At 37.6% G+C, this 26,217-nt stretch overlaps 2 protein-coding genes and 1 non-coding gene across 4 annotated transcripts; all 3 read right to left on the bottom strand.

The window, feature by feature from the left end:
* On the bottom strand, window positions 1–17,935 carry LOC139147091 (mitochondrial import inner membrane translocase subunit Tim21-like). 2 transcript variants are annotated; one of them, XM_070717953.1, is made up of 7 exons: window positions 17,784–17,935; window positions 10,731–11,091; window positions 8,748–8,810; window positions 7,061–7,158; window positions 5,349–5,422; window positions 4,612–4,711; window positions 1–875 (listed from the first exon to the last, which is right to left on the bottom strand). In XM_070717953.1, exons 2-7 carry the CDS (start codon window positions 10,945–10,947, stop codon window positions 786–788), a joined length of 642 nt encoding a protein of 213 aa, XP_070574054.1. In that variant the 5' UTR covers window positions 10,948–11,091; window positions 17,784–17,935; the 3' UTR covers window positions 1–785. The 2 variants fall into 2 exon arrangements, with proteins under 2 accessions (XP_070574054.1, XP_070574055.1); XM_070717954.1 differs by lacking the exon at window positions 4,612–4,711.
* LOC139146944 (uncharacterized) lies at window positions 16,760–25,441 on the bottom strand. Its single transcript, XM_070717803.1, has 5 exons — window positions 25,363–25,441; window positions 24,067–24,216; window positions 23,691–23,769; window positions 22,205–22,446; window positions 16,760–16,894 (listed from the first exon to the last, which is right to left on the bottom strand). The coding sequence occupies exons 1-5, from the start codon at window positions 25,378–25,380 to the stop codon at window positions 16,760–16,762; spliced, it is 624 nt and encodes a 207-aa protein (XP_070573904.1). The 5' UTR covers window positions 25,381–25,441.
* On the bottom strand, window positions 23,026–23,114 carry Trnam-cau (transfer RNA methionine (anticodon CAU)). Its single transcript is given in 2 exon segments — window positions 23,026–23,061; window positions 23,078–23,114. It is a non-coding gene; the product is annotated as a tRNA-Met (tRNA).
* Window positions 25,442–26,217: the final 776 nt, after the last annotated feature.

Raw genomic sequence — 26,217 nt, 5'->3', positions numbered from 1 at the left:
TACTGTAAAACAGACTTCTTTATTTATATTCACACAACTGTTTTAAATTCAGTGGTCTTCTTATAGCGAAAGAAAGATCAATACCAAACATTTATTCACAAGTAAAATGTCTCACATTGGAATAGAAAATACTTGAGCAAACCAATCAAGGCATAAAAATTACACTTACATTCCATTTTTTTCGAAATTCATGATCTTCCTAGTTCTCGCTCTGTTACTACTTTCTACTACTGTACTACATTTACTATTACAGGCTAAGATCACTTTCATCACTGTCCAACAAAATTCCAATAAACCTTTCAGACTCACTGCTGTCTGCAAAACTGTTGAAGACATCATCTTCACTGCTGGTGTTGGTTAGTACAAAGGTCATTTTGACTTGTAATCATAGCAAGGCTTGGTAGAACCTCACATTCAAGGGTTATGCACCAGCAGTAATTCCACCCCAATGCTGTTACTCATACTCAACATCAAAAGAAAACTTGGCCATGCATGCATGTACTACATATACCAGTCTATACGCCATCTCATCATAACATTTTCTTAAACTTTACACTACGTTTAGGAGCTAGAAATAGTACTCCTACTGTTCTGTAAAGAGCAAGGTTCACAGAAGAGTCCTTGTTGCATTTTGGCACATATCAAAAGTAGAATTTGCAAAGCAAATTTCTCCTATTAAAAATACCATGAGTGCAAAATCCAGCTGAATTGTCCTTTTTGAAGATTTGTTTGCAATTCTTGACCACTGAACCAATGAAAGCTGATGAAATCAAAATCTTCATAGTTCATCTATTGTCTCTTATGACAATCGTCATTTGTGGATATCCAGTAAGATCTACAAATAAGTACCTATAGTTGTAGACACCAGATTCATTCTGAAAAAAGGAAGAAATATGAGTAACATCAAATGAAATTAACATTTATAGAATGAACGCATTGGACCAAATGTTTCTGGAAATTGAGAGCTTCATGTCATACCTACCAACCTGCCTTAGCACATGTACAGACATAATGTACATACAGCTGAAGTATCATGTTCCACTATATAACCATTGATTATTTAGATATCAGATTCTCAAATGAAGACGGTACAGCTACAGTCACACAGCCTGGACAATCATTTATACACACTGTTTACTTTTTTGTACGTATACTTTACATTTTTGTACATCGCATACAAGTTTTGTAGATAGCATTGTAGACAAGCAACCTAACGGCTGAATCAGATATAGCTCCGCTGTGTATATGTAGAGAATAACTATTTTTAACACATGTTGATGAAGAAGGTGGAAATCTTTGATAGCAATTGCCAGAAAAAAGTGGCTAAAATAGCTGTAAAATACACAAATGAAGATTTTATTATAATTTGAATATATCACATTGGATCATCCCTGAGAACATGTCAACCAAAGCTATCTAACGAGTAGGTTTTTTGAGAATGAAATTTTTCTGACCAAAAATGGTAAAAATTGCCCCGAAAAAATAAAAATTGCAGATTTCACCATAATTTCAATCAAATCATATATTAAAATAATCCCTTGGAACCTGTATACCAAATATCAAAGCTATCGACTTGCAGTTTTTGAGAAACATATTTTTGACCAAAAAATGGCAAAAATTGCCCCAAAAATACAACATCGGGCCAAAGTCCCTGAAGCTACTTATAGACATGGATATAAAATTAAGTATTTCCTGACTGTATGAAATTATCTCACTAAGGTCATCCTAGGGACCTGTAAACCAAATATTAAAGCTGTTTGACCAGCGGTTTTGAAACAACAAGTGACCCTACAGTTGACAGAGCTATGCTGTGTTATGTAGAGAATAACATTTTGTGACACATGTATTGATGAAGAAGGTGGATATCTTTGCTAGCTCATTTCAGGATGGCCTGACCAAAAATTGCAAAATTAGCTGCAAAAATACACAATTGATGATTTCATCATAATTTCAATATATTACATTAAGATAAAGCCTAGGAACCTGTATATCAAATATCAAAGCTATCAGATGAGTAACTTTTGAGAAACAAACATTTTGATCAAAAATGGCAAAAATTGACCCAAAAATACAAAAATTGAAGAATTCATCAAATTTCAATATATCACACAAAGACAACCCCTGGGAACCTGTATACCAAATATTAAAGGCATCAGACAAGTAGTTTTTGAGAAACACATTGTTTGACCAAAAATGGCAAAAATTACACCAAAATTACAAAATTGCAGATTTCGTCATATATTCAATATATCATATTAAGTTCACTTGTAGGAACTTGTATACCAAATATCAAAGCTGTCAGACCAGCGGTTTTGATGAAATAAAGTTTTGACAAATAATGACAAAAAAATTCCTTAAAAATACAGATTTGCATATTTCATCATAATTTGAACAAATCTAAGATGGGTTATCCCTAGGGACCTGTATACTAAATAACAAAGCTTTCTGACCAGTGGTTATGAAGAAGATTTTCTACCAAAAACACCTTTTTTGGCACTATTAACTTGCATATTTTCAACAATATCAAAAAATTAAAAAACAATAGTTTCTCAAAATCATATTTTTTATCTACGCAACAAATATCAAAACCAGTAAGTACTACATTCTCAAGATATTTGAGTGGACGGACGCCTCACAAACGGACATACATACATACATACATACATACATACATACATACATACAGACTGACGCCGGACGGATACCCATCCCAATAGCTTCTATAGACTATAGTCTATAGTAGCTAAAAATGCCCCAAAAATACAAATCTGCAAATTTCACCACGATTTGAACAAACTTAAGTGAAGCTACCCAAAGTGAACTGCATATAAAATTTCAAAGCAATCAGACTTGCGGTTTCAGGGAAGAAGGCAATTGTTGCCGGACGCCGGACAACGACGGAAAATCAACCTATTTGATAAGCTCCGCGTTGCTGACAGCGGAGCTAATAAAAAGAACTAACTCATTTGAGTGTTTAAATAGAGCACACAAGGGAAGTGTTTAATCACTTAAAGTATGAAGTTGATCGTAGAGACTGAAGTTAGGAGAGAACCATTTGATTTCTGGGGGGGGGGGGTTATGGAGGAAGTGGTATGGGAGCAAATTTTTTTTGCTGTCAGAGTGACAACAATTTTTTTTCTACTGTCAGACCTGCATCAATTTTTTTTCAAATTAAGTAGCAGTGCAATTTTTTTTTATTGGTCAACAAGTTTTTAATGCGGTGTATATAATGGAGTCGTCATTATTTACGGCCTGAAACTCCGAAATTTCGAGTGACCCCACCCAAACATGATGAATTTGAGTAACCTCCCTCTCTAACTCTGAAATTTTGACTGATCCCCCCACTTAGAAAAGTTAAATATCAATACATGTAATTGTAAAATTTACAAAATACAGCAACAGTAAAGACCTTTCAAATCCTGATGTACCCTGCTAGACTAATCATCAGTTATCTCATGATGGTTCAAAAAAGTGAACCCATCAAAATGAATTTCAAAGTCACAATAAAATAAAGAAATAAAAGCTCACGCAGTATCTAACCATATAGTATATTGTTTAATTTGGATGGGTAATATGACAGGGTTTTCACTAGGATATATGACCGGGCAGAATTTGAAAGTACAGGGGAAGAACACCCAAGAGGCTTAGGGGAGAGTGTCAAAGAGGAGAAGCCAGATTAGTTATTGAGAGAGTTCGCCACTATTGACTATTGACTATTGACTCCTGTCTTGCGTTTTAAATTTTCACAATTTACAGAAGTCAAATAATCCCCTTTAGATAGTGCCTATGCCATTGAGATATTGCAACCGAAATCCTGAAATATGATTTCTTGGGTCAGAATAGGGAAGAAAAACATTGAGTGCACTGAGGTGTAAAGTAGACCTATGTAGTGCATGCATATATCATAAGTGCTGGGAAAGAAACAAGAATTGCTTGTGGTAAAAACATTTGCGCCGCCTATGGCGACGCGCCGGCAAAGAATACATGAGAATAAGGTTTCCAAATTTTGCTAATTTCTGGTGCATTGTGACAATTTTTTTTTTCACTTCTGTCTGTTATGACAATTTTTTTTTTCTCAGGCCATGACAGGATCAATTTTTTTTTTCTTCTACCGTTCATTCCAATGTTGTCCTGGTATTTCTGAAAGTCAACCACCAACCACACACTGTAATTGTATTCCAACTGAGTTACAGTAGGTAGATGTATGCATTTCTTGTATCTCACCTGGTGACAAATTTTTTTTTCTCAAAATCCTCCATACCCCCCACCCCCCAGAAATCAAATGGTTCTCCCCTTAATTAGGAGAGCACTCTGGCTGGACAAACCATGTATGCAGACAGATGACAATCTGTTTTATGGACACACAAAGATAAACAGTGGAGTGGCAATTGTCCATCCTGTGTGACAGAAGTTGTAAGTTATGAAGATTGTATTTTGCTCGATAAAAATGGTTATTCATTGCAAATGTGGAACTTTCAGTAGTACTCAGTAGTGGATTTTGTTTGCATCTTATTTCATCATACTGCAGAAATAACATTAGATTTCAGGTTTGTGGATAATAATAGCCTAACTTTTTGGGAGAGTACATTGAGAAATTACAAGAATTAATACCTTTTTCATCTCGACATTAACTGTTCCTTTTCTGTAACGTCCTTGTACATAAAACTTCATTCTCATGTACATATGACCATCTTTTTCATATTCCAAATGACTGAAATTAAAAATGGAGGAAAGAATCAAAATATCTCTTCATTCCTTTAAAATATTCCACAGCTTAGAAATCATTGTGTGTACCATGGTAAATTTACATTCTTCAGTGAATACATTAATTTGTGTACTGACTACAGAATGAAAAACAAAGTTGTTGCACTTTGGCTTAGTTTTCACACTTAGTGACAACCATGTTCCTTTGTTCACAATCATTTTTATTTTCCACTTTTTAAGTTTATTGACAAAGTAACTGTAAAATACTGGAGCTGTAAAATACTGGAGACATATAAAAGCTCTCATGTGTTCAAAATCGTTTATATGGGTCCATTTTTATGTTTGTCGGCAAAGTAACTGTAAAATAACACAAACACCCATAGGAGAGTTCATGTGTGTCATAACAAGCACAGGGAATGGTTTGAATGGTTCCTGTCATGTCATCCAATATTGATTTCACATCAACACACTCTTCAAGTAAAGGAAAGATGCTTATCAATAAGCAGCATGTGCCTATATTTTGGCCCCATATTTGTCAATTTCATTACCCTTGCCAATCTCCAGTCTAATTTTGAATTAGGGTTGTTTCTGGTTATTTCAAATTTACTGTATACTCTCTTGAATTAGCAAAGTGGACAACCAACCTGACGTGTTTCCTCCAACCTCTTCTGGTTGTCTCCCCAAAGCCCTTTATTGGTTCTCCTATTGCATCAATCACCTATCATTGAGAAAATAATAATAGTCATTGAGGTAGCTTGAGGTGCCCATGCACTTTGGCTGTGCCAATTTTTTCAAAACCCCGCTTGAAACAATCTGTAGAGTCCCCAAACAACATATTTCCAGAAAGGTGAGTATCCAAACTCTTAAGTGGGATGACTATTTTACTACAGAATGGAACTAGATACATATTTCTGAGGAAAATTTAGGAAAACTACTGATGATTAAGCCAAGATATATTTATCTGTCAAATAGGTACAGCTGTAAAATCATAGTTATTCTGTCAAATAACAAAACGACTTAACTTTCTTCAGTGAAGATAAAGATTGTGTCATTAAAAGTACAAAGAAAGCTCCTGGTAGTATGGAATTATGAAAGAAGCTGAATAATTACAAAGGATTTTTTGTTTCCAAGGTTTCTATACTTCTAATGTCACCATGTTTTAAGAGGAAAAAAAATATAATTGTGTTTTAGAATGGACTAAGCATTATTATTTCAAACCAAGCCAATGGTTGGAATATTACAACTTTTTGGGGATTTGCCGAACCATGATCACTTTCTGACATTTCTTCTAAATATAGTACTGATTTGGCTATTCCAAGTATAGACTTGCTTCAAGTCAACTGTGATTTTTGAGTCATTTAACGGGACAGTGATTTTTTTGTAATTCTTTTGAATTTTAATACCAACAGTCAGCCAACAGTCAGTAGTTGACTCAGCAATTCTTCATAGATGTTGTGTTAGAATGTGTGTTAGAATAGAATTCTGAAAAAATAAGAGTATAAAAATTTTTCTAACTTCAAGAACATTAAAATGAGCCCCAACAAGCGGTTGGCAAGGAAAGAACATTCTCGCGAGCCAGAGCAATATTTCCGCTCCGCTGACCTACGCAAAAATCAAGGTAATCCTAAGCTGTTGCCGTAAAGAGGCGGGTGGTTTACGACGATGGGAAAGAATTGTAAAAAATTGAGTCTGAATATCTTTCCTTGAGGAGCATTCTACTTTAAGGTAGTATGCACCTTGAAAGTAAAAGACTTCAACTTTTGCTCAAATTTTCCTCAAGGAATCTTTCAACTATTCACCAAGAATAAAAACCGCTTAAAATCAGGGGTTACTGTGCAAATTTTGATACTACAGTAACAAGTTACCAAAGATTTACCGATATTTGAAATTAAAAATGGCTGCCATTATGTGTTAACACTATTGAGAAAAATAAAATTTTAGATTTTTAAAAAACGAGTAAAAATTTTGTTTACTCAAAGAGCTTCAAAGTGAACTCCAACAAGTGGTAAATCAAAATAGAATTGAAAATGTTTGCACATTCTACCTTAAGTACATTTTTTGTATTTTATATGAAGCTGCTAAATACATGTACTAACTGGTTGCATTGCATTCACTGTTTCTTGCAGATTCCATTATACAGCTTTTTCCATGATAACCTGTTCTTGTCCTCAGCTAATTAAACAGTTTTGCACATCTTGCACAGAGCTATTATAGAGCTATTACATTGAATCCAATGTCTTCAACTACAGCAAAAAAATTAAGCTATTTAACTTGAGTTTGTTGAATAAAACAAGATCAGTCCAACTACAGTGTATGCGCCGTCCAGTTGTGAAACTCGGGCTTGAGTTTAACTTACCCTCTCATCAGACTTGCATAATTTTAAAGCATCTGTATAGATAGCATTGGGACTATTGGCTGAGAATAATTCTTTTCCAATGGTAAAAAACATAAGAGCTGCAAAGCAAAAATAGTGACAATGAAACTGAGCTCCCACTTCGATCATGATCAATTAATCAATCAATATAAATCCCTTATCCTGTCAAGTTCATTTTTCACCATCAGGTCAAGTTGATTAAACTAATGAAGCACAACATTTGAAGGCCCCTACAAACATAATTTACAGTAAACATGATTTTTACAGACTAAGGCTTCTATAACAGACCAAGCTAAGTGGATGAAAATATTATGGTATTGGCTCAATACTGTTTTACTGACTTGACAGATAGGGAAGTGATAATACGACTATTCGAGTGTATGTGTGTGTGAGAGTAGACAGGGATGGGCAAATCAACTAGCCCAACCTCATGGCTGGTAGTTTTTCTGTCCGAGCCAGTACTTTTTTCGTCTACTTGCCTAGCAGTGAATTTGGGAAATAAATGGGGAGAAAGATTTTACAGTGTGTACCATACTTCCACAAAATGCATTGTCAAAGTGCTACACTGGTACACGATACAGTACATGATATACCGGTACACTACCTGTATAGGGCTGTTCACAGTTTACGTCACTGTTCTCTCATTAATATGCAAAAATAAATATTTGTCCGCATTTTTAGATTACGCTTTTGAAAATTACGCATGCAAAAACGACGAAAACACATCTTAGTGGGCGACTGCTAGTGTAACAATGAATACTGAAAGGCATATTCACGACTCAGAGTACAAGCTGCAAAAACAGCAATGTATGCAACATTGATAAAATTTGTCCGCATTTCAAGCTGCGTGTCCGATGTCGCGCGCGTACAGCTATATTTAGTAACAAACCTGTAACCTTGAACAGCGCTATTGGTACAAAGAATATGGAATCTAATGATAAAGTGTAATTCTGTGTGGCCTCTCTTCCCACTCAAACTACATTTATGCTGCATATCTATGAGAATCCTCACACAAAACATGCACACTGATAATGAATGTTGCATCATATTTTAGGATTCACTTTCTACATTTTTAACCTTTCCCATTCAATATGTTTAGCACCTAATGACAGAAACACTGTCCACAAATGCTGCACATCTATAGAATCCTCAGACAAAACATGCACACAATAATAACTATATAGCATTATATTTTAGCACTATCTTTCAGAATACAGCTTTAACCTTTCCCATTCCCTGTCAAATGTTTAGCACCCACCACCATATCAATACCACATATCATTACCAAGTATTTAACCCTTTGAGCGCCAAAGTCTATTCTTGTCCTCTTTATATAATAAACCCCAGTTAATTTTTCTCAGATTTTTGCCAAAATTTTGAGTCAAAACTGTAGCCAATGAAATGTGATATCCATTTGGTCCAAAATTATAAAAAAAATTACAGAAAAATTCATAAAAATTGGTAAAATTTTGCACTAAAATTTGGGCGGGAAAAAATTACAGCGCTCAAAGGGTTAATATTTGAACCTTGTAGTATGGACCAGTCCTCTTTTTTCACTGTTATAATCATCAAACATTGAGAGTTCCAACACTCAAATCACATCAGCCGATGTTCTAATTACTGCATAAATTTTTTGATACAAAATCATTGAAATTAATATATGTCTTACCTGTTACTCCAACACCGATTAGTATTACTCCAAGGTAAGATACTGTCTTGCTGGTTTCAACAACTAAGGGAACATAATTATAAAAAATAGTGTCAATGACACTGTGCTCCCATTTTACAGAAATAATAAGTACTAGTACACACATGACTAGCTGTGAAAACGCAGCTATCTGTTGGTGGGGTAGCATGCGTTGCTATGCGGGTCATCAAAAGGTCAATCCCGCCACAGATAGCTGTGGGCCAACAGGCAGTGAAAATGGGTCTATATGGGCACCTGTATAATCGTCGCATGAACATATCCAATGGCCGGCCACTGCATGTGCCTTTGAATGTGTATCGCCAGCAAACAACGGCTTTGGTAATTTGGCCAAAATATCTCCCTGGGCGATTAATTGATTCCAGGTGTGCACCTGTCAAATTCCCAATTTTTCCAAGTAATCGCCCTGGGCCAATTAACGGAAAAACCTGGTACATACAGACAGACATCTAACATACAGACTTTTTTCAACCATGTAACCTCCCAGTTGCTATATATGTATGGCAAATGGGAGCTAAAAAACTGTCAGCAAAACTTGTGGTTAACACTATATCAACTTGAATTGCATTTAAGCTTTACCTTATAGCAAAAACTTTGGCAATACTTTTGGAGGAATATTTATCATGACAAACTTGAGCAATAACAGATGATTGAGTTTCACTGTAGGTTCAAACAGGAACCACTCGAAAGCCAGTTTAATATCAAACAAATGCTATGCTGGCTATAAACTTTCATTTACACTGTTTGCAAGATAAAGGCTACAATGTGTCACATCAAAATACACATGTAAGATTTTAATTATGTTAATGCATGACTGGTAATGGGTCAATCTGCCTAAAATCAACTTGACTGAGCCCAACTCACCCTGACCCCCTCCTCTTTCCTGAGCCCAACTCATCTTGACCCTTCCTCTCGACTGAGCCCAACTCATCCTGACCTATCCTCTTGGCTGAGCCCAACTCATCTTGACCCCTCCTCTCAGCTGAGCCCAACCACCCTGACCGCCCCTCTTGGCTGAGCACAACTCATCCTGACACCTCCTCTTGGCTAGAACCAAATTGGCTGACACCTACTTAGAGACTAGTCAGTTTCTTTGGCCTGGGGGTCATCCTGTTTTCGAAATTTGGAATAGGTGTCACCCTGTTTTCTAAAGTTGGAATGGGGTGGGGGGTCAGCCACGTTTTGACACTGGCAAAAAATAATCCACCCACAGGCCAAAGAAACTGACCAGTCCCTTAGCCTAGCTATCAATTTTTATATTCATCAAATTGATCAGCAATTACGAGTGAATTCAACAATAAACTAAACTAGTGCTAACTTCATTTCGTGAAATGACTTTTGACTCATGAATATTTGTTGTATGTAGACATGTTGCTTAGATGGTCAATTAATTTTGATGCAAACACAAGAGTGCGGATGATTTGAGCAACTAAGCTATATTAATAATATCCATTTTTATATTTCTAACCATATCAAACCATTCCTAACAGGAAATATGTTTTTCACAGGCTCTGAAACCAAATTTTTAGTAGACATAGTAGCTATGCCATTGACCCAAGAAGTTGCCAGTAATGATGATATCGGGGAACAATACAATGCACTCTGCCGGATCCGAAGGGGGTTTCTGCATCCAACCTGAAATGCTTAAGTCCTAGGGCAATCAAATCAGCATGACTTGTTTAACAGGGTTGAAAATAGCCACAGGTTGAGGTGGTTTCTGCCAAACTAAATGTCACTAAGGCAGAGCAGACACAGATTGAGGTAGTTCCTGCCAAACTGAATGTGGTCAGAGCAGATATTTGGCTAGCTTGTCTTTTGTTGACTTTAGGCAATGTTGACTGTGAATCTGTTTGATAACAACTGATCTAGATTTTCACTTCATCATACAATTTGCATGATCAAGTTTCCAACTAGGCAAAATTGATATGAATTAACATCTGTGATTACCTTTCTGAGCTGTTGATAACTGGCTATCTTCATCATGTTGATAACTGTCTAGCTGTTGATCTCTTTTTCTGGACTGTTCAGCAGTATATGTTCTATGTGGTACCACAAGAAGATCATGAAAAATTCTTCTGTTCCTTACATGGCATTGTGATGATGTTCTTGAATATAACTTGCACCTATTTAACACACTGGCCAGTGATGGGTTTATCTGCCTCATATATAGCAGCTTTGTTTGACTGATTGCATAAAGGCGATGAGATAATTCTGGCCATTCTTAGATTGTTTAACTGATCACAATCTCATAGAAACCTTCATTCACAAAGTTTCCTGAGTGTATGTACAGCTCAGTCCGTTGCCATGTCTGAAATCAAAGTGAAAAAGACAATTATCAGTACCGGTATTTTATATTCTAAAATACACTTTACTTTACCTGACTGAAAAGGACCAAAAGTACACTCTAAATTGTTGCATTATTTTCGCATCACCAATGACTTTCAGTATTCTACTATGTGTCTTGTAGATTATCAGAAGATATATTTTTTTGCAGAAGACAAGTATTACCACAGAGTGAACAAACAATTCTGACTCTGCTTCAAAACGGAACACACATGCCAAACATCAGTGTGATACATTGAACGATTTTGAAGCAAAGTATAACTTGACTAAAAACCATACAGAGTGACTCTAAAATCATTCAATGAAAAAACTGAAAAAATCTGGTTATAATTGTTAACCCTTTTCCTGCCAAGCGCCCTTGTCCGTTATCCTGCCAAGTCAGTAGAAAACGGCCCCATAATATGTGCCTGCAAAAGATTGGCTCTCCTGCACATTATCCTGCCAGGCATTTTGGCAGAAATCACCCATTTTCAGGGTAGTTTTAGCTATACTTATACGTGTTAGACTTCGATAATTTCTAAATGCCTGTATACAGGGGAAGGTGCTCAAGGGTTACTGCAGAAAAAAATTGGGGTCAGCGGTTTTGTTTGCCCCAGGGGGTGCGTCATTTTATTGCCGTTTCATGCTTACTTTTACGGTAATAAGCTCCTTCAGTATTGCGCACGTCCGCTAGGCACAGACATCACATCGCTCGTATGTTTGTCAGAGACCCTGGGGGTCGTGCTAGGGGTGCGGCAGCACCAGCAAACCTATCCTGTTTCCCCAGGGTAGGGTCACTTGAATACGTACCTTCAACGACTTGGCAGTGTAGCACAGAACTACGTTTTTGCCGTTGTTTTAACGACATGGCTGAGCCATTGAGGCACAGTTTCCACGTAGTTTCGCCAGCTCGTTTGGGAGTTGGCTTACGAGTGTTACCGTTCATAACCGACTTAATCGAGCGGTCCTCAGTCAGGTACGGGTTTGTACCGCCATGGCTTGGGCTGCAGCTAACCAGTGATAACCAGTCACTACACCCAAGTTGTCAGTCTCACTTTTGCGATGCACGGGTACAACGCAATATGCTTCCATTGTTCTAGCCATCGACGTGTCCACATGCCTGGCAGCCATTGTGGCTAGCTGGTTTGCATAACAAAAGCAGTCCCTGCTCAGTACAGGCGGTATCCCCGTAGCATTGACCTCATGTCCCCTGAATTCTCGGTACGCAAATAGCATACGTAGCAACCAAAGTCGTCGGCAACAGGATACGTTTGCCTGCAAACCAGAGCCAATACTTCGGACGATGGAATAAATAAAAAATCCTAAGCCACGTCCATTGAATGGCACAGCCAAGGCGGTGAAGGACGTTGCCTGGCTTGAACTTGCAGAGCTGAAGCCCAGCTCAGTACGTCGGACACCAGTTTGTAATGGTATTTCCAAGTCATTCATATCTGTTCCATCGGAGGAACAAGTCGAGCCGTCCCGTCAAAAATACGTTCTCATTTTCAGTCATGCACAACTGAATAAGTGGCTTTCGTCTCGCACCATCGGCACCATCTGCGAAGTCGTTTGCAAGAGGTAGCCTTCTAGATTAGCATTGCCGAGTTGGTCAAGTTCGGCAGCAATCTCTATAGTGCCAGGCAGCCAAGTACGTCCAACTCCGCCAGAAAACGTCACCATGCTATCCTGCCAAGTCCGCTAAAAAGCGGTAAAAAACAAGTCATCGTTGATGACACAGTCCCCGCTTGTTAATGGGTACTTTGATTACAATTCCTCAGAGAGGATAGAGTACGTCCTCTTCATTAGGTCTGTGATAAAAATACTTTTGAATAAATTCGCTTGATACATGTCTGAGTTGTAGTTCAAGACATGAAAAAATCGTAATAAAATTGCCACACGGTGGCCATATTGGATCGTATATATCCCAAACAAATCAATGTGCATATGTACGACATAGGTGAATGTCCTTGTACCAACTTGGATTAAAATCGGTTGAGATATGCCTGAGTTATGGCTTTGTACATGAAAAAAATCACAAGTCATCGTTGATGACACAGTCCCCACTTGTTAATGGGTACTTTGATTACATGTCCTCAGAGAGGATAGAGTCCTCTTCATTAATTAGGTCTGTGATAAAAATACTTTGATACAGATGGCGCTCAATGGCCAAGAATGAGTTCCATGGTGATGAAAACATAAAACCAATGTAGGCCACCATCCTAAAGTTCATAAATGAGTCAACTAGGAATTAATCAACAGGATGTTGCAAAACATTTTTGCATACAATTCTAACACTTAACAGATTATCACTGGTACCATATTTCATAAAGTTTGATGCAGTATTTACAACACTATGAGATCAACATCTGTATCAAGTTTCATCACATTTGATGTTGTATTAATTTGTGGCTATATCACCCTTATTAGGAAAGTTCATTACTTATGCAATTACAAATTAATTAAAATGACACTGATAAATGTCCTTTTCAATGTTAAAGCAATGTGAGCTTTTCATCGGTTAACATCTGTATAAAGTTTCATGAATTTGATGCAGTACATATTTCTTGACATATCAGCCTACTTACGAAACTTCAATAATTGACATGTTACTGCTACATGACGTGAAACAAATTGACGAGCATATGTATGAAATAGGTCAATGTCAACTTTGATTGATACTGGTGGAAATATGTCTGAGTTATGGCTCTGTACATGAAAACATCGTAATAAAATGGCTGCCTAGCAACCATATTGGATCGTATCACATAAAAAATCGACGTACATATGTATGACATAGATCAATGTCCTTGTACCAACTTTGAATAAAATCAGTTGAGATATGCCTGAGTTATGCCTCTGTATATGAAAAAATCGTAACAAAATGACCACACAGCAGCCATATTGGATTGTATCACAAAACAAATCGACGTGCATATCTATGACATTGGTCAATGTCCTTGTACCAACTTTGAATAAAATCGGTTGAGATATGCCTGAGTTATGCCTCTGTATATGAAAAAATTGTAATAAAATGGCCGCCTAGCAGCCATATTGGATTGTATCACAAAACAAATCGACGTGCATATCTATGAAATTGGTCAATGTCCTTGTAGCAATGTTGAATAAAATCGGTTGAAACATGTCTGAGTTGTGGCTCTGTACATGAAAAAATCATAATAAAATGGCCGCCTGGCGGCCATATTGGATCGTATCACAAAAAAAATTGACGTGCATATCTATGACATTGGTCAATGTCTTTGTACAACTTTGAATAAAATCAGTTGAAACATGTCTGAGTTATGGCTCTGTACATGAAAAAATCGTAATAAAATGGCCGCCTGGCGGCCATATTGGATCGTATCACAAAGAAAATTGACGTGCATATCTATGACATTGGTCAATGTCCTTGTACCAACTTTGAATAAAATTGGTTGAAACATGTCTGAGTTATGGCTCTGTGCATGAAAAAATCGTAATAAAATGGCCGCCTGGCGGCCATATTGGATCGTATCCCAAAACAAATCGACGTGCATCTGTATGACATATGAAGTAATCCTTGTACCAAGTTTGAATGAAATCGCTTCTTGCATCTCTGAGATATCTGTGTGAACGGACGGACGCACGCACACACACACGCACGCACGCACGCACGGACGCACGCACGGACATGACCAAACCTATAAGTCCCCCCGGACGGTGTCCGTGGGGACTAAAACCCAGCCCCCTCGGGTGTGGGGGACTGGCGGACAGGTTTCTGCACCTTTCCTGTCTATCGACTCCCTGCAAACCCATTTCGAGGGGAAAAGGCGTTCCTTGTCAGAAAACCTGTCCTCGGATGACCCCTAAACGCACAGGGGATAGCAAAACGTAGTGCTGTCGACTTGGCAGGAAAGGGGGTACCCAAAAAGGGCCGATTTCCACCGAGTTGGTAGAATAACGGTCACCAGTGCTTAGAATCTGGCTACACCGAATTTCAAGTGGATTTTCTCCGACTTGGCCGGAAAAGGGTTAAATGACCTTTCTACAAAGTTTAAGGAAAAGTTGCTGAACAGTGTTTGAGATATCTCAATGGTAGCTATAGATATATCTCTATAGCTAATGGCATACAGCATACAGAAATCTGTGGCATTGAGCTGCGTTTAAAAAAAATGGTGAGGGGGGGCTGGAGGAATTCAGGGGGGATTCGAACATTTTTGGGGTAGTCGAGGGGGGGGACTTGAAAGTTTTGCTCTGCCTATATTTTGAACAAGAGGCATTTTAATTTTGCTAATCGTGTTTTTAATCACTTTTTTGAGTGTCAGTCTTTCAATCCATGCCATTTTAAAATGATAGATAATGCAAAAAAAAATAGTTTTTTCTGTATATACTCTTGTTTAAAGTGAAATATTACATTTCAGAAAATAGTATCAAGTTTTTGACTTAAATTAAATTTAATCATTAATACCAAAATTGAGGTTTTGACCCCAAATATACATCCTCGTCATCCTTCGAGTAAACTATTGCTACTGTACTAAACTTTAAATTTTTCTGCTTTTTGAAAATATACGGTATGAAGGGGTTTCCTTGTGATCTTTGATGAGAAATATTCCTTTGAAAAAACTGTGTTACACTGTTGGCAACATGCAGCTCCACGTTAAGTTCCGACATGCAAAAATAGGTGAGAAACTGTGAAGTCGATGTTACCACATTTCCTAGTAAACTGTTCCACTCATTTACAATCGTGCACATAAAATAATATTTCCTGACATCAATCTGTATTTTATAAGATCGGCCTTACAATATGATTACCGGTAACGGCCACAACACTGTACCACCTGACGGCTCTGGGCAGCTGAGGACAGAAGCAGCATCATTTAGGGGCCGTTGATAATTAAAACATGCGCAAGGTAAACGAAACTTCTGTGTTTAGGGGGAGGGGGGTTTTGCTGTATTCTGATTACCGTGTGCGAAAATCGCACTACAAGTTTTCCTATCTCAACATCTCACTACACGTTTTTCTGTATCGCGTGAAAAATCGTGTGTGCCAGGCCAGTATGGTGACCAACACTACACACCAGCATCTTTTTGACATACAAGTGTCGGGGGGGGGGGGGGGGGGGGGGGGGGGGGGGGGGGGTCGGTTGGGTAGCGTATGCATGATTTCATTGCGATGTAATCACCGAGTCATGAGTGTTGCAGAATGAGGCTTTGTTGGATTTTCGCACTTCCAAACTTTCGTTGTGGGGGGGGGGGGTTGAGGACAAATGCACTCAGTTTCGTTTACCGTGCGCATGTTTTAATCATGGAGGAGTAAATGTACGCGTACGGCATCAAGTCACCTGAAGGTGTCACGGTGAAAATTGCTCGACCAAATCCCCAAGCCAAGAGTGGTTCAATATCGAGCTAACTTGTTACAATAATTTTGACTGCGACCCCTCCACAGGGTCCTACTAATTACTGCCCGTGACTGCCCGTAGCTGCCCGAGAACTGCCCGATGAGTAAGTAGGCCAAATTTCGCCCAATTTTAACACTAAGCCAATATGTTGAACTTATATCATGCCCAGCCAATCAAAAATATCATTGATTTGGTGTTTTCTGTAGCGGTTTTTAACCCGAAAGACGCCGGGCTTTCGACCAGAAAGACGTCCCCATCTTGATTGAGAGATCATACCATTCAGTGCAAGGGGTGGTACGCTGTCAGGCTGTACGCGCTGGGCGAGGTTATTGTGCCACCTCTCGAACTGAATGGTATGATCTCAGTATCAAGCTGGCGACGTCCTTCAAGCCCGGCGTCTTCCGTGTTCCAAAACTGCCGTAGAAAACATCAGGTTAACGCCAAATCAACGATATTTTTGGTTGGCTGGGCATGAGATAAACTGAACCTATTGCCTAGTGTTAAAATGGGCAAAATTTGGCCCACTTTTCTTCGGGCAATCCTCGGGCAGTGCTCGGGCAGTCCTCAGGCAGCTACGGGCAGTCACGGGCAGTAATTAGTAGGACCGCCTCCACACGCTGTAGAGTTCGGTTTTTTTTTGAAAAGATCCATTTACTTCAACCATGAAGGTAGCTCCTTCTCATACCTCCATGTTTCAAATAAGTCGCAAACGCTGTAAAGTTCATGAAGCACTCGCATTCATAGCTGTGCATAGCAGGCGTGATGTTTACGTTCCGACGTTCTCTTCCGTAGCTACGGAGAAAAACGTCGGAACGCGTACGTAGCATAAACTACACTTATACAAACTACCCAGTAAACATCACGCCTAGCCTGTGAGCCTGTGCCTATGCAGAGCTATCGCACTCACACACCACAGGCGCTCCTTAGCTGGGTAGTCTGCCGAGTAGATCGATTTTCGGATCGATCTATTGATCCCGTAATCGATATGCCCGCCACTGCAGTGGCGGGCATATCGACTACGGGATCAATAAATCGATCCGAAAATCGATCTACTTGGCAGACTACCCAGCTAAGGAGCGCCTGTGTCACACACACACGCCATCACACACACCGCGCACAAACTTGATCAAAGCATAGGCCGACGTCGACCCTAGGCCTATAGTGCAATAGGGATAAAAATTCTACTATTATATAAGAGAGTTTAGCTCGAGAGCCTGCCTGAGTGTACATAGTGCCATATACAGTAAGTGAAAGCGCGCAGGTGACTCTAACTGTAAAACGACATACATAAGATGATACATACCTTAAATCGTCGGTTGATTTCCATCGACCGCGTGTAGAGGGCCTAGGGATGGACCGCGTCAGGAGAGAATATAGATCAATATAACGCCCTCAGGAGGGAGGGGAAAAACTCCGAACGCGACGCGCGGTCCTATGCTATGTACATTTGTGACGTCAGAGGTCAAACAGCTGATAGCGGGCGTGAGTGAGTCGCCGATACAGAAACGACCCCGTCGTATTTCAGCTCCTGTCATGTAAATATGTTTTCATTTCACCGAAGGATGATATCTTTGATTCGATAGTGAACCGGAATTTATGTTTCGTGTGCTTTTGACAGGCTCTTGCGTTTATTTTTGGTTTTATTCGTGAAAAATTGTCAGCTGTGGTCATCACCACTTGACCTAAAATCGTCCAAAAAATGACGTTTTTGCTGCAAAAAACCGCCTGGATGGGACATTTCCATTTACGTGGCACTGATTTCGATTGCAGATATGGAATCCTTGGTACACCAGGTTAGTGCATGCCAATTTTGAAAGGTTTGCCCTTTTTCAAAAGATTTATCCATACATTTAAAGAATTTTGCCAGGTTTGATATATTTTAATGGCTGTCATACTCATAAGGGGAGAACCATTTGATTTACTGGGGGGGGTATGGAGGAAAAGGGTATGGAAGCAAATTTTTTTTTCCTGTCAGAGTGACAGCAATTTTTTTTTCTACTGTCAGACCTGCATCAATTTTTTTTTTCAAATGGAGTAGCAGTGCAAATTTTTTTTTTTATTGGTCATCAAGTTTGTAATGCGTTGTAAAGGGAGCCGTCATTATTTACGGCCTGAAGTCTGAAATTTCGAGTGACCCCCGCCCCCCCCGCCAACCATGATGAATTTGAGTAACCTCCCTCTCTAACTCTGAAATTTTGACTGATCCCCCACTTAGAAAAGTTTAATACCAATACATGTAATTGTAAAATTTACAAAATACAGCAACAGTAAAGACCTTTCAAATCCTGATGTACCCTGCTAGACTATCATCAGTTATCTCATGATGGTTCAAAAAAGGTGAACACATCAAAATGAAATTCAAAGTCACAATAAAATAAAGATATAAAAGATCACGCAGTATCTAATTATATAGTATATTGTTTAATTTGGATGGATATTATGACAGGGTTTTCACTAGGATATCTGACCGGGCAGAATTTGAAAGTACAGGGGGAGAGAACATGAGAGAGGCTTAGGGGGAAAGTGTCACAGGGGCTTTCCCTATCTTGGATGGAAATTTTTAAGATATTGATGTGTGCAATGGTGCAGTCTGGTGCAATCTGAGAGGTGTTTTTAATTTTTTTAACTAAGTGAAACTGTCAGAATACCCCAAGGGGGAGCTGAGCACGAGAGGGGGGTCCCCCCTCTCGTATTGGGAATTTTGAGAAATTGATGTGTTTAATGGTGCAATCTGAGAGGAGTTTCAGTTTATTTTGCACTCGGTAAAACTGTTTGAAAATGACATTGAACACTGATATTTTTTACATTTTTTGCATGATCAGTTTTTGAGTCACAATATTCAACAACCAAACAATGACAGTACAATGTGTGAAAAACAGTTCTGTTTGCCAGAGACTGAAGACAAATGAATATACAGGAACGGAAAATCTGTGACCTTCTTGTGTCATTTCTCCAGCTGCCAGCTTCTAATGAAAAGCCTGAATATGGTATGTTTGCGATCCGGTGTTTGTGGTCAGAAAAACAAGGCTCACACATTGTATTTCATTATATTTGTTGTTCCTCAATTTTTCATTGTCAAGCTACATCTTTCTAACAAATTTATATTGAGAAAATAATATATTGGTTTAACACTAGTTTATTGACTCCTGTCTTGTGTTTTAAATTTTCACAATTTACAGAAGTCAAATAGTCCCCTTTAGATAGTGCCTATGCCATTGAGATATTGCAACAGAAATCCTGAAATATGATTTCTTGGGTCAGAAAAGGGAAGGAAAACATTGAGTGTACTGAGGTGTAAAGTAGACCTATGTAGTGCATGCTTTTATCATAAGTGCTGGGAAAAGAAACATAAGAATTGCTTGTGGTAAAACATTTGCGCCGCCTATGGCGGCGCGCCGGCAAAGAATACATGAGAATAAGGTTTCCAAATTTTGCTTATTTCTGGTGCATTGTGACAATTTTTTTTTCTCTTCTGTCTGTTATGACAATTTTTTTTTTCTCAGGCCATGACAGGATCAATTTTTTTTTCTTCTCTCTCACCTGGTGACAAATTTTTTTTCTCAAAATCCTCCATATCCCCCCCAGAAATCAAATGGTTCTCCCCTAAACACATGTTTGTCATGTACCGGTACACCACCACGGTGTGGAGGGACCGTGACACCACCAATTATCATGTAGAAACACCAGGTAATTGTTATAATACTCATAATTAGTATTCAATGAAATTCTAGAATCATTACATGTAATAAATGATGTCTTAATCAGTCATAGTTGATTTTCAGAAGATCAATTTTAGGAAAGTTATGAAAATCAATAGGACCCAAGGATCCACGATAGATTTCTGTCTGAAATTTATATCATGGAAAGATATTGTTATATGCTTGAAAACAGTGTCACAGATTTCTTATGCTTGCCCTTCTTTTTTTGAGCAATAAAAATTTTAGTCCAACACATTTAACTGCCCATATCTTTAAAACAATGAAAGGGGAAATCTGTCAGACACTCTTTTTGAGGATGTGAAAACAGCTATCTATCTTGCATATTTCGACCGGAAATGTAGCAGCTTTGTCACAGAAAGTGAGAAAAATCAAAGGTCAAATATGACAAATCTGTCACTCAGATGATGAGAGACAGCATTCCTGACTTTGACTCAGAACAGTAATTTGGCAGCTAGCTGAATTACTGTACAATAACATGTCACTCTAGTTCAATCTTGACGGGTGTAGCATGCTAGCTCAGCCTGGTTAACTACGCGCTGATCTTATAAAGTGGTTCAAGATTGTACTACTGATTTCGTCATTGATCTTTGTTTGTTTGTTTGTTTGTTTTTATTGTTTATTGGACCTGGTAATTTACTTGAATGATTATGATTGCTGGAATTGATTTGATGTCATATTTCCTGAAGTATGCCACTTGAGTACTGCAGTTCTTTCATGTTCAAGTTCACCCTATCTAAGAACTTTTCAATGTTTAATCTGTGAGAGGATCAGTACAATGGAGACTTTGGCTTGAAGGGCTTAGATCAAAAGGAGATATTGTCTTCAACTTTATCTAGGGCAGTTACTTTCTTGAAAACATTGATGAAACTTTCTGATTTGTCAACATCACAAATCCATTCCATGAATCACATGCTCATTTTCTTCTCTAATTTCACTAATAAACAAGACCGTTTGACCAGTCATTAGTGGTGTGACACAGTGTTACACCACCCTGATATGAACTCATCTTGCCAGAGTTAGTCACAAAAATAAATTTGTTTGTTTGCTTGTCAGAGCAAAAAAAGGGTCAATCACACAATGTGAAACAAATTAAAGTTCCATGAGCTGTAACTTTTGAGTATTTTTCTTGTATTTTTGTCCTCCCAATGAGTTTGACAAATATATCATATGAAAAATATTAAAACTACCTTAAACAGCTGGCACTGCAAAAACATCTGTTTCATTTCACCCTGCTGGGTAAACAGCTGTCATTATGATGTCTCCATTCATGTGTCTCTTAAAAATCCTGACTGATCATACATCATAATCTTTTTTCTAATATGAAATTATGTCAGGTATCTCATTCAAACTTGGTGAAAGGATGGTTCTCAGTGACTTGAATATGTTTATTTTATTTCCAGTGACTTTGTCAAGCAATACAGCCAAATTCTGGGTTATTTTGGTCAAAATGGGATGTTTTGTTTTCAAATTTTCCCTATTTTTGGTCCAAAATTAGTCTTCTCTGAAATGTGACTTATCCACTGCTTTGAAATTTGTATTATGCAGGTTTCTATTTTTGAGCTAAGTTAGATATGCCCAAATTGTAAGTGAAATTTGTATATTTGAATTTTGGGGCAATTTATCCCATTTTTGGTTAAAAATCTCTGAAATCTGCCTAGCACACTATATGGAAGCGACTGTGTCCTTGACACGATTTTTTATTTCACTTTACAATGAAATAGTAACTCATCTATACTATTAGTATACAAACAATACATATACAAATGAAGCTTGTTGAAGCAGTTCTTTAGTTTATTGACTTAGTCATTTATGAGATTAAAATGTACACATTTAATAATTTAACAAGTAAAGGTTAAAAATATTACCGTAAACAACTCATAAAAGCTCACTGTTCTAATGGTATTTCTTCATGTTCATCTAAGAAATCACATGTGACTTGGTATGTTTGGGGATTTGTTAGTCCAAGTGTCACACAGTGCAGATTGCATGGTTGTGACTGACTTACATTGCATTCTTTGTGACAGAGACTACTTTGGCAGATTATTTTGGTTTGGTATTTAGTGTGCCCATGTGGGTGGCCACGGTTTTTTTCATTGTTGAAATGTCTGTTGCAGGTTTTAATGTGGTCTTTGTTGTTCATATTTAACACAATATCATCTTTTAGCTCGTACACACCATGCAAGGTTTGTAAACGTTTACTTCCCGGATATTTGCATCCAGATATTGCACACACGTCAGCTTCTTGTCCTGCATATGGATTAAAAAAAGAGAGTAAAACTTAATAATGAATAAAGCTTATCCCAGAGTTCGTTTTCAGGTAAATGCCCCATTACCTGTACAAAATAAAATATTACTTGAAGCTCAATTAGCTGTAACTTTTGGATGTTGTGTTATATTTTGTTCGTGTGCATCTACTGAAGTTTCTTGTGATAATTCAAAAAAAATGAAATGCCCAGTAATTACATCTCCTACAGTTTCATCTGTTTGTTAAATCTGCATTCATATTTGAATAACATGTACAACTAACAATAAAAATAATTCATGAATCTTATTAAATGTGCAACTTTCTACAAATAATTTGGAATTAAACTATTATAAAATAGTGCTCATTGATATCTACTTGTTCATTTTCAGGAGCAGTGAACTCAGGATACATGGTATTCCACTGGAAGTAAATTCATCAGTAAAATCTGTAATGGAATAAACCTGGAAAATGAAATGTGTTTTAATTGCCAGATGTGGAAGATTGAAAATGGTGATGGAACAGAGATGCAGCAAATACATCATTCAGTACTGCTGGACTCTTAATGCCAGGAAAAAGTACATTGACTCCACCAGGGTTTGAACCTGGGACCCCCAGATCCTGTCGGTGCTGTAACATGGATCTGTTGCTCTGCCCACTGAGCTATAGAGTCTCACAAACATCTGATCCTGGATGTAGAAAAATAAATGAAGCTAGTGATAGTTAGGATGTGATGTGATGTGATGGGATGTAGTACTAAATTGGGTGATGTAGAAAGTATGTAAAAAGAGAAAGAGTTTAGATGTTAATTGGGGTGATATTATAAGTATGATGACATTATGCTATGAAAAGAAGCAATTACAATTTTTTAGATCAGTGAGGACATGGTTAATGAAAGAGAGTGTGAGGGAAAAGTGATCATGACATGACTTTATTGTAGCAACATGACAATTAAGCTATTATTATCTGGTGTAAATTTGAAAAAGACATACAAAACATTACTTTATTGATTCGATATTCTGTTTCAAGCAATTAAAAACATTTTCATCCAAATTTAATTTTCATCCAAATTTATTACTTTTAAGTCAAAAGTGGTAGAACATACTGAGGCAAGGTCCATTTTACGCCTTTGCTCTTCATGGTCATCTTTTGCCATTGAAGAGACCTAATTTTGGAAGATGAATAATGGTTTTAAGTGTTGTCAATCCAATCAGTGCTTTGATTTTTTGAAGACAATTACTTTTCGTACCATGTAAATCTTCACCGGGATTGCTCTCAGCTCTAGTACCACCTGTCTGGCGTCTTCTATGCATTTCCTGAAATTGCAACTATCATGCAATATGCATCAAAATGGATTGTTTTGTTGAGATTATCAAGTGTATATCCGGTGTTTCAGAAATAGAATGACATGATACTAACTTATTTCATTTTCTCCAGTAATCACAGCATAACAAGTGACAGTGCTGAACCTTCTTGTTGGATGGCATTTTGTAAAGAAATGTGCAGGTGGTGTTCCAGTAAAACCAACTGTCATCTAATGTAATTCAGTGAGAAATTATTACAAGTTACTGGACACCTGTCATACATGAGGGATCATCACTTAAAGGGAAAAGTTAAAAACTCACCTTTTCATGTTGTCTGATGCAGCCAGCAGTTTCAGTAATGCAGTGCCTCTGTAACGAAGCAATGCTCTGTCTCATCTGTTGATGGGCTTTCTGTAATTGGTGAACTCTCCTTTGGTATGACAGAATTAGATATGACTTGACGCACCTCATCTGGTAAAGAAAGATCTTTAACCAGTTATTCAATATACAGAATTATTTTGTATGGTAATACTCTTGAAATATTACTTGTATTTTACACTCATTCAATGCACAACAAAAAAATATCAGTAATAATATTCTTCTTCACCCACAATGATGCAAATTAGTCACTTGCTATAAAAATATTTGATATTGAAAATTGTTTTCAGGCATTTGCATATTTTATGCTAAGCTTGGAAAAGCACTGCCACAGGATATGAATAGAAGTTGAGATGACGCAAACCAATAGGCCACTTTCATGACCCCTGAGCCCTGAGTGACCTTACAATCTGGTATTTCTGTTGGTATGGCATCATACAACCTTCAACTTTTCTCCCTTTGTGACTAATAAAATCCTAAGTTTTGTTCAAGGATGAGTTGGAGTACACAAATTTCAATGATCAAAAGGTTCACGGTTGCAGAGTTTGAACTCAAATTAGTAAAACTTATACCAACAAAAATGCCAGGATGTAGGGGTCACACGGGGGTCATGAAAGTGGCCGATTTGTCCCACTCATTTGGACCTGCTTTCCAATTGAACATTTTCACATATAAATGAAATTCCTGCACTGTTCATTACAAAATATCATATTATCCTCATACTGACATTATTTACAACCCTTTTCAGTGTAGAAGTCAATATTACACAATGTCTAGTTTTCCTACACGCTTGCAATGGTGGCGTGTTCGGCGGCAATACCGGCTACGCATGTTTTGAATGCTATGGAATGATATTGAGAAACTTGAAAAAGGTTGAATATATCGACAGTATGAAGATAATATGACATTTTGAAACAATCAGTACAGGCATTTTATTCAGATGTGAACATTTTCATCTTGGAAAAGCAGGTCCAAACGAGTGAAACAGAAATGGACTACATGTCTCTACTTCTCTTCATCGCAAATTTTGCATGTTTCAGTTAAAAGGATATTTTTTTCAGTATTTTTGTAAATGTGCAAAAGTGCATGATTATTGTTCTCTTCATCGCACTTTGCAGCACAGTGCTTGTAGGTGAAGCCGGTCGAAACAACCTAACGCCCACATGCAAAGCTACTATTATATATGCTTCAAATTTTAATCCTTCACATTGCTGTAGTCTCCTGCCAGAAAATACTTACCTGCGGATTACTTATCATATGGTATTTCTTGTGTATTAACCTCTTGTGAATCCTCTGTAATTGCACTGTTTTACAGGTCAGTTTTCTATGACTTTTGCAGAGTTTGGTACTGAAAAGTAAACAGACATTTTTATCGCTTGTCCTTTTCTGATCTTTAGGATTTATAATGCAGATGCAAGAAATATAAAATACCAAACTTGATATTGAAGGCACTGTCAAATTCCCATGCAGTATTCAAATATTCATAAGGAACAGCAAGGAACTTCAGAAAAGCTGATTTAATGCACAGCAGTGTTCAAGCAGTGTATATATCCAGATGAAGTGCTGATCAAATCTCTTCACTTCCCTAGGAAGATATGAACATTGCAAGGGACATTGATAGGGACTTCTAACATTGGTGTTTTACAATTTTTTGCATCTGCAGCAAAGGGTTACTGTCTGTAATTTCTGACAATTCTTCGCTATTTTTCTTCTGTGTATCCTTGTTTATAACGTTTCTTGCTTCCTAAAATATCTAGTTTTCTGCTTGTTAATACAGGATGTGGTTGTGTATGGTCTGATTGTTTTTTTGTCGTCAAATGACTTTAAATCCAGATGTAAATTCAATTTTCAACATTAAACAGCAGTGATTGTACACAAATAAGTCGTGTTCATTGGCTAAAAACTTACATTCATCATGCTTTACAGAGTTTGACGAGAAACTACACTTGATACACAGGACAAAATAATAAAAACAGGGGAACAGTTATCGATAGTACAGCTTTACAAATGTAAATACATTTTCTGATTCCAAATGATACCGAGTTACTCCTACATGAGAATATATAGGCACTGTATAATAATATCTAGCAACTG

Source organism: Ptychodera flava, chromosome 13, assembly GCF_041260155.1.
Source record: "Ptychodera flava strain L36383 chromosome 13, AS_Pfla_20210202, whole genome shotgun sequence".
Taxonomy (NCBI): Eukaryota; Metazoa; Hemichordata; class Enteropneusta; family Ptychoderidae; genus Ptychodera; species Ptychodera flava.
Note: the sequence above shows the minus strand (reverse complement) of the source record. Positions and strands in the feature narration are given on the sequence as shown.

Bases quoted from the DNA above. Each gene is read 5' to 3' on its own strand.
- LOC139146944 (XM_070717803.1), bottom strand. The intron at 23,770-24,066 runs GTGAGTTTTTAA...ATTGCATGATAG, and splicing joins GCATCAGACAACATGAAAAG to TTGCAATTTCAGGAAATGCA. The intron at 22,447-23,690 runs GTACGAAAAGTA...ATCCATATGCAG, and splicing joins TCCCGGTGAAGATTTACATG to GACAAGAAGCTGACGTGTGT.
- LOC139147091 (XM_070717953.1), bottom strand. From the start codon at position 10,947: ATGAGGCAGATAAACCCATCACTGGCCAGTGTGTTAAATAGGTGCAAG. The intron at 8,811-10,730 runs GTAATCACAGAT...ATGTTCCCTTAG, and splicing joins GTTATCAACAGCTCAGAAAG to TTGTTGAAACCAGCAAGACA. The intron at 876-4,611 runs GTATTAATTCTT...TCCTTTTTTCAG, and splicing joins TTAATGTCGAGATGAAAAAG to AATGAATCTGGTGTCTACAA.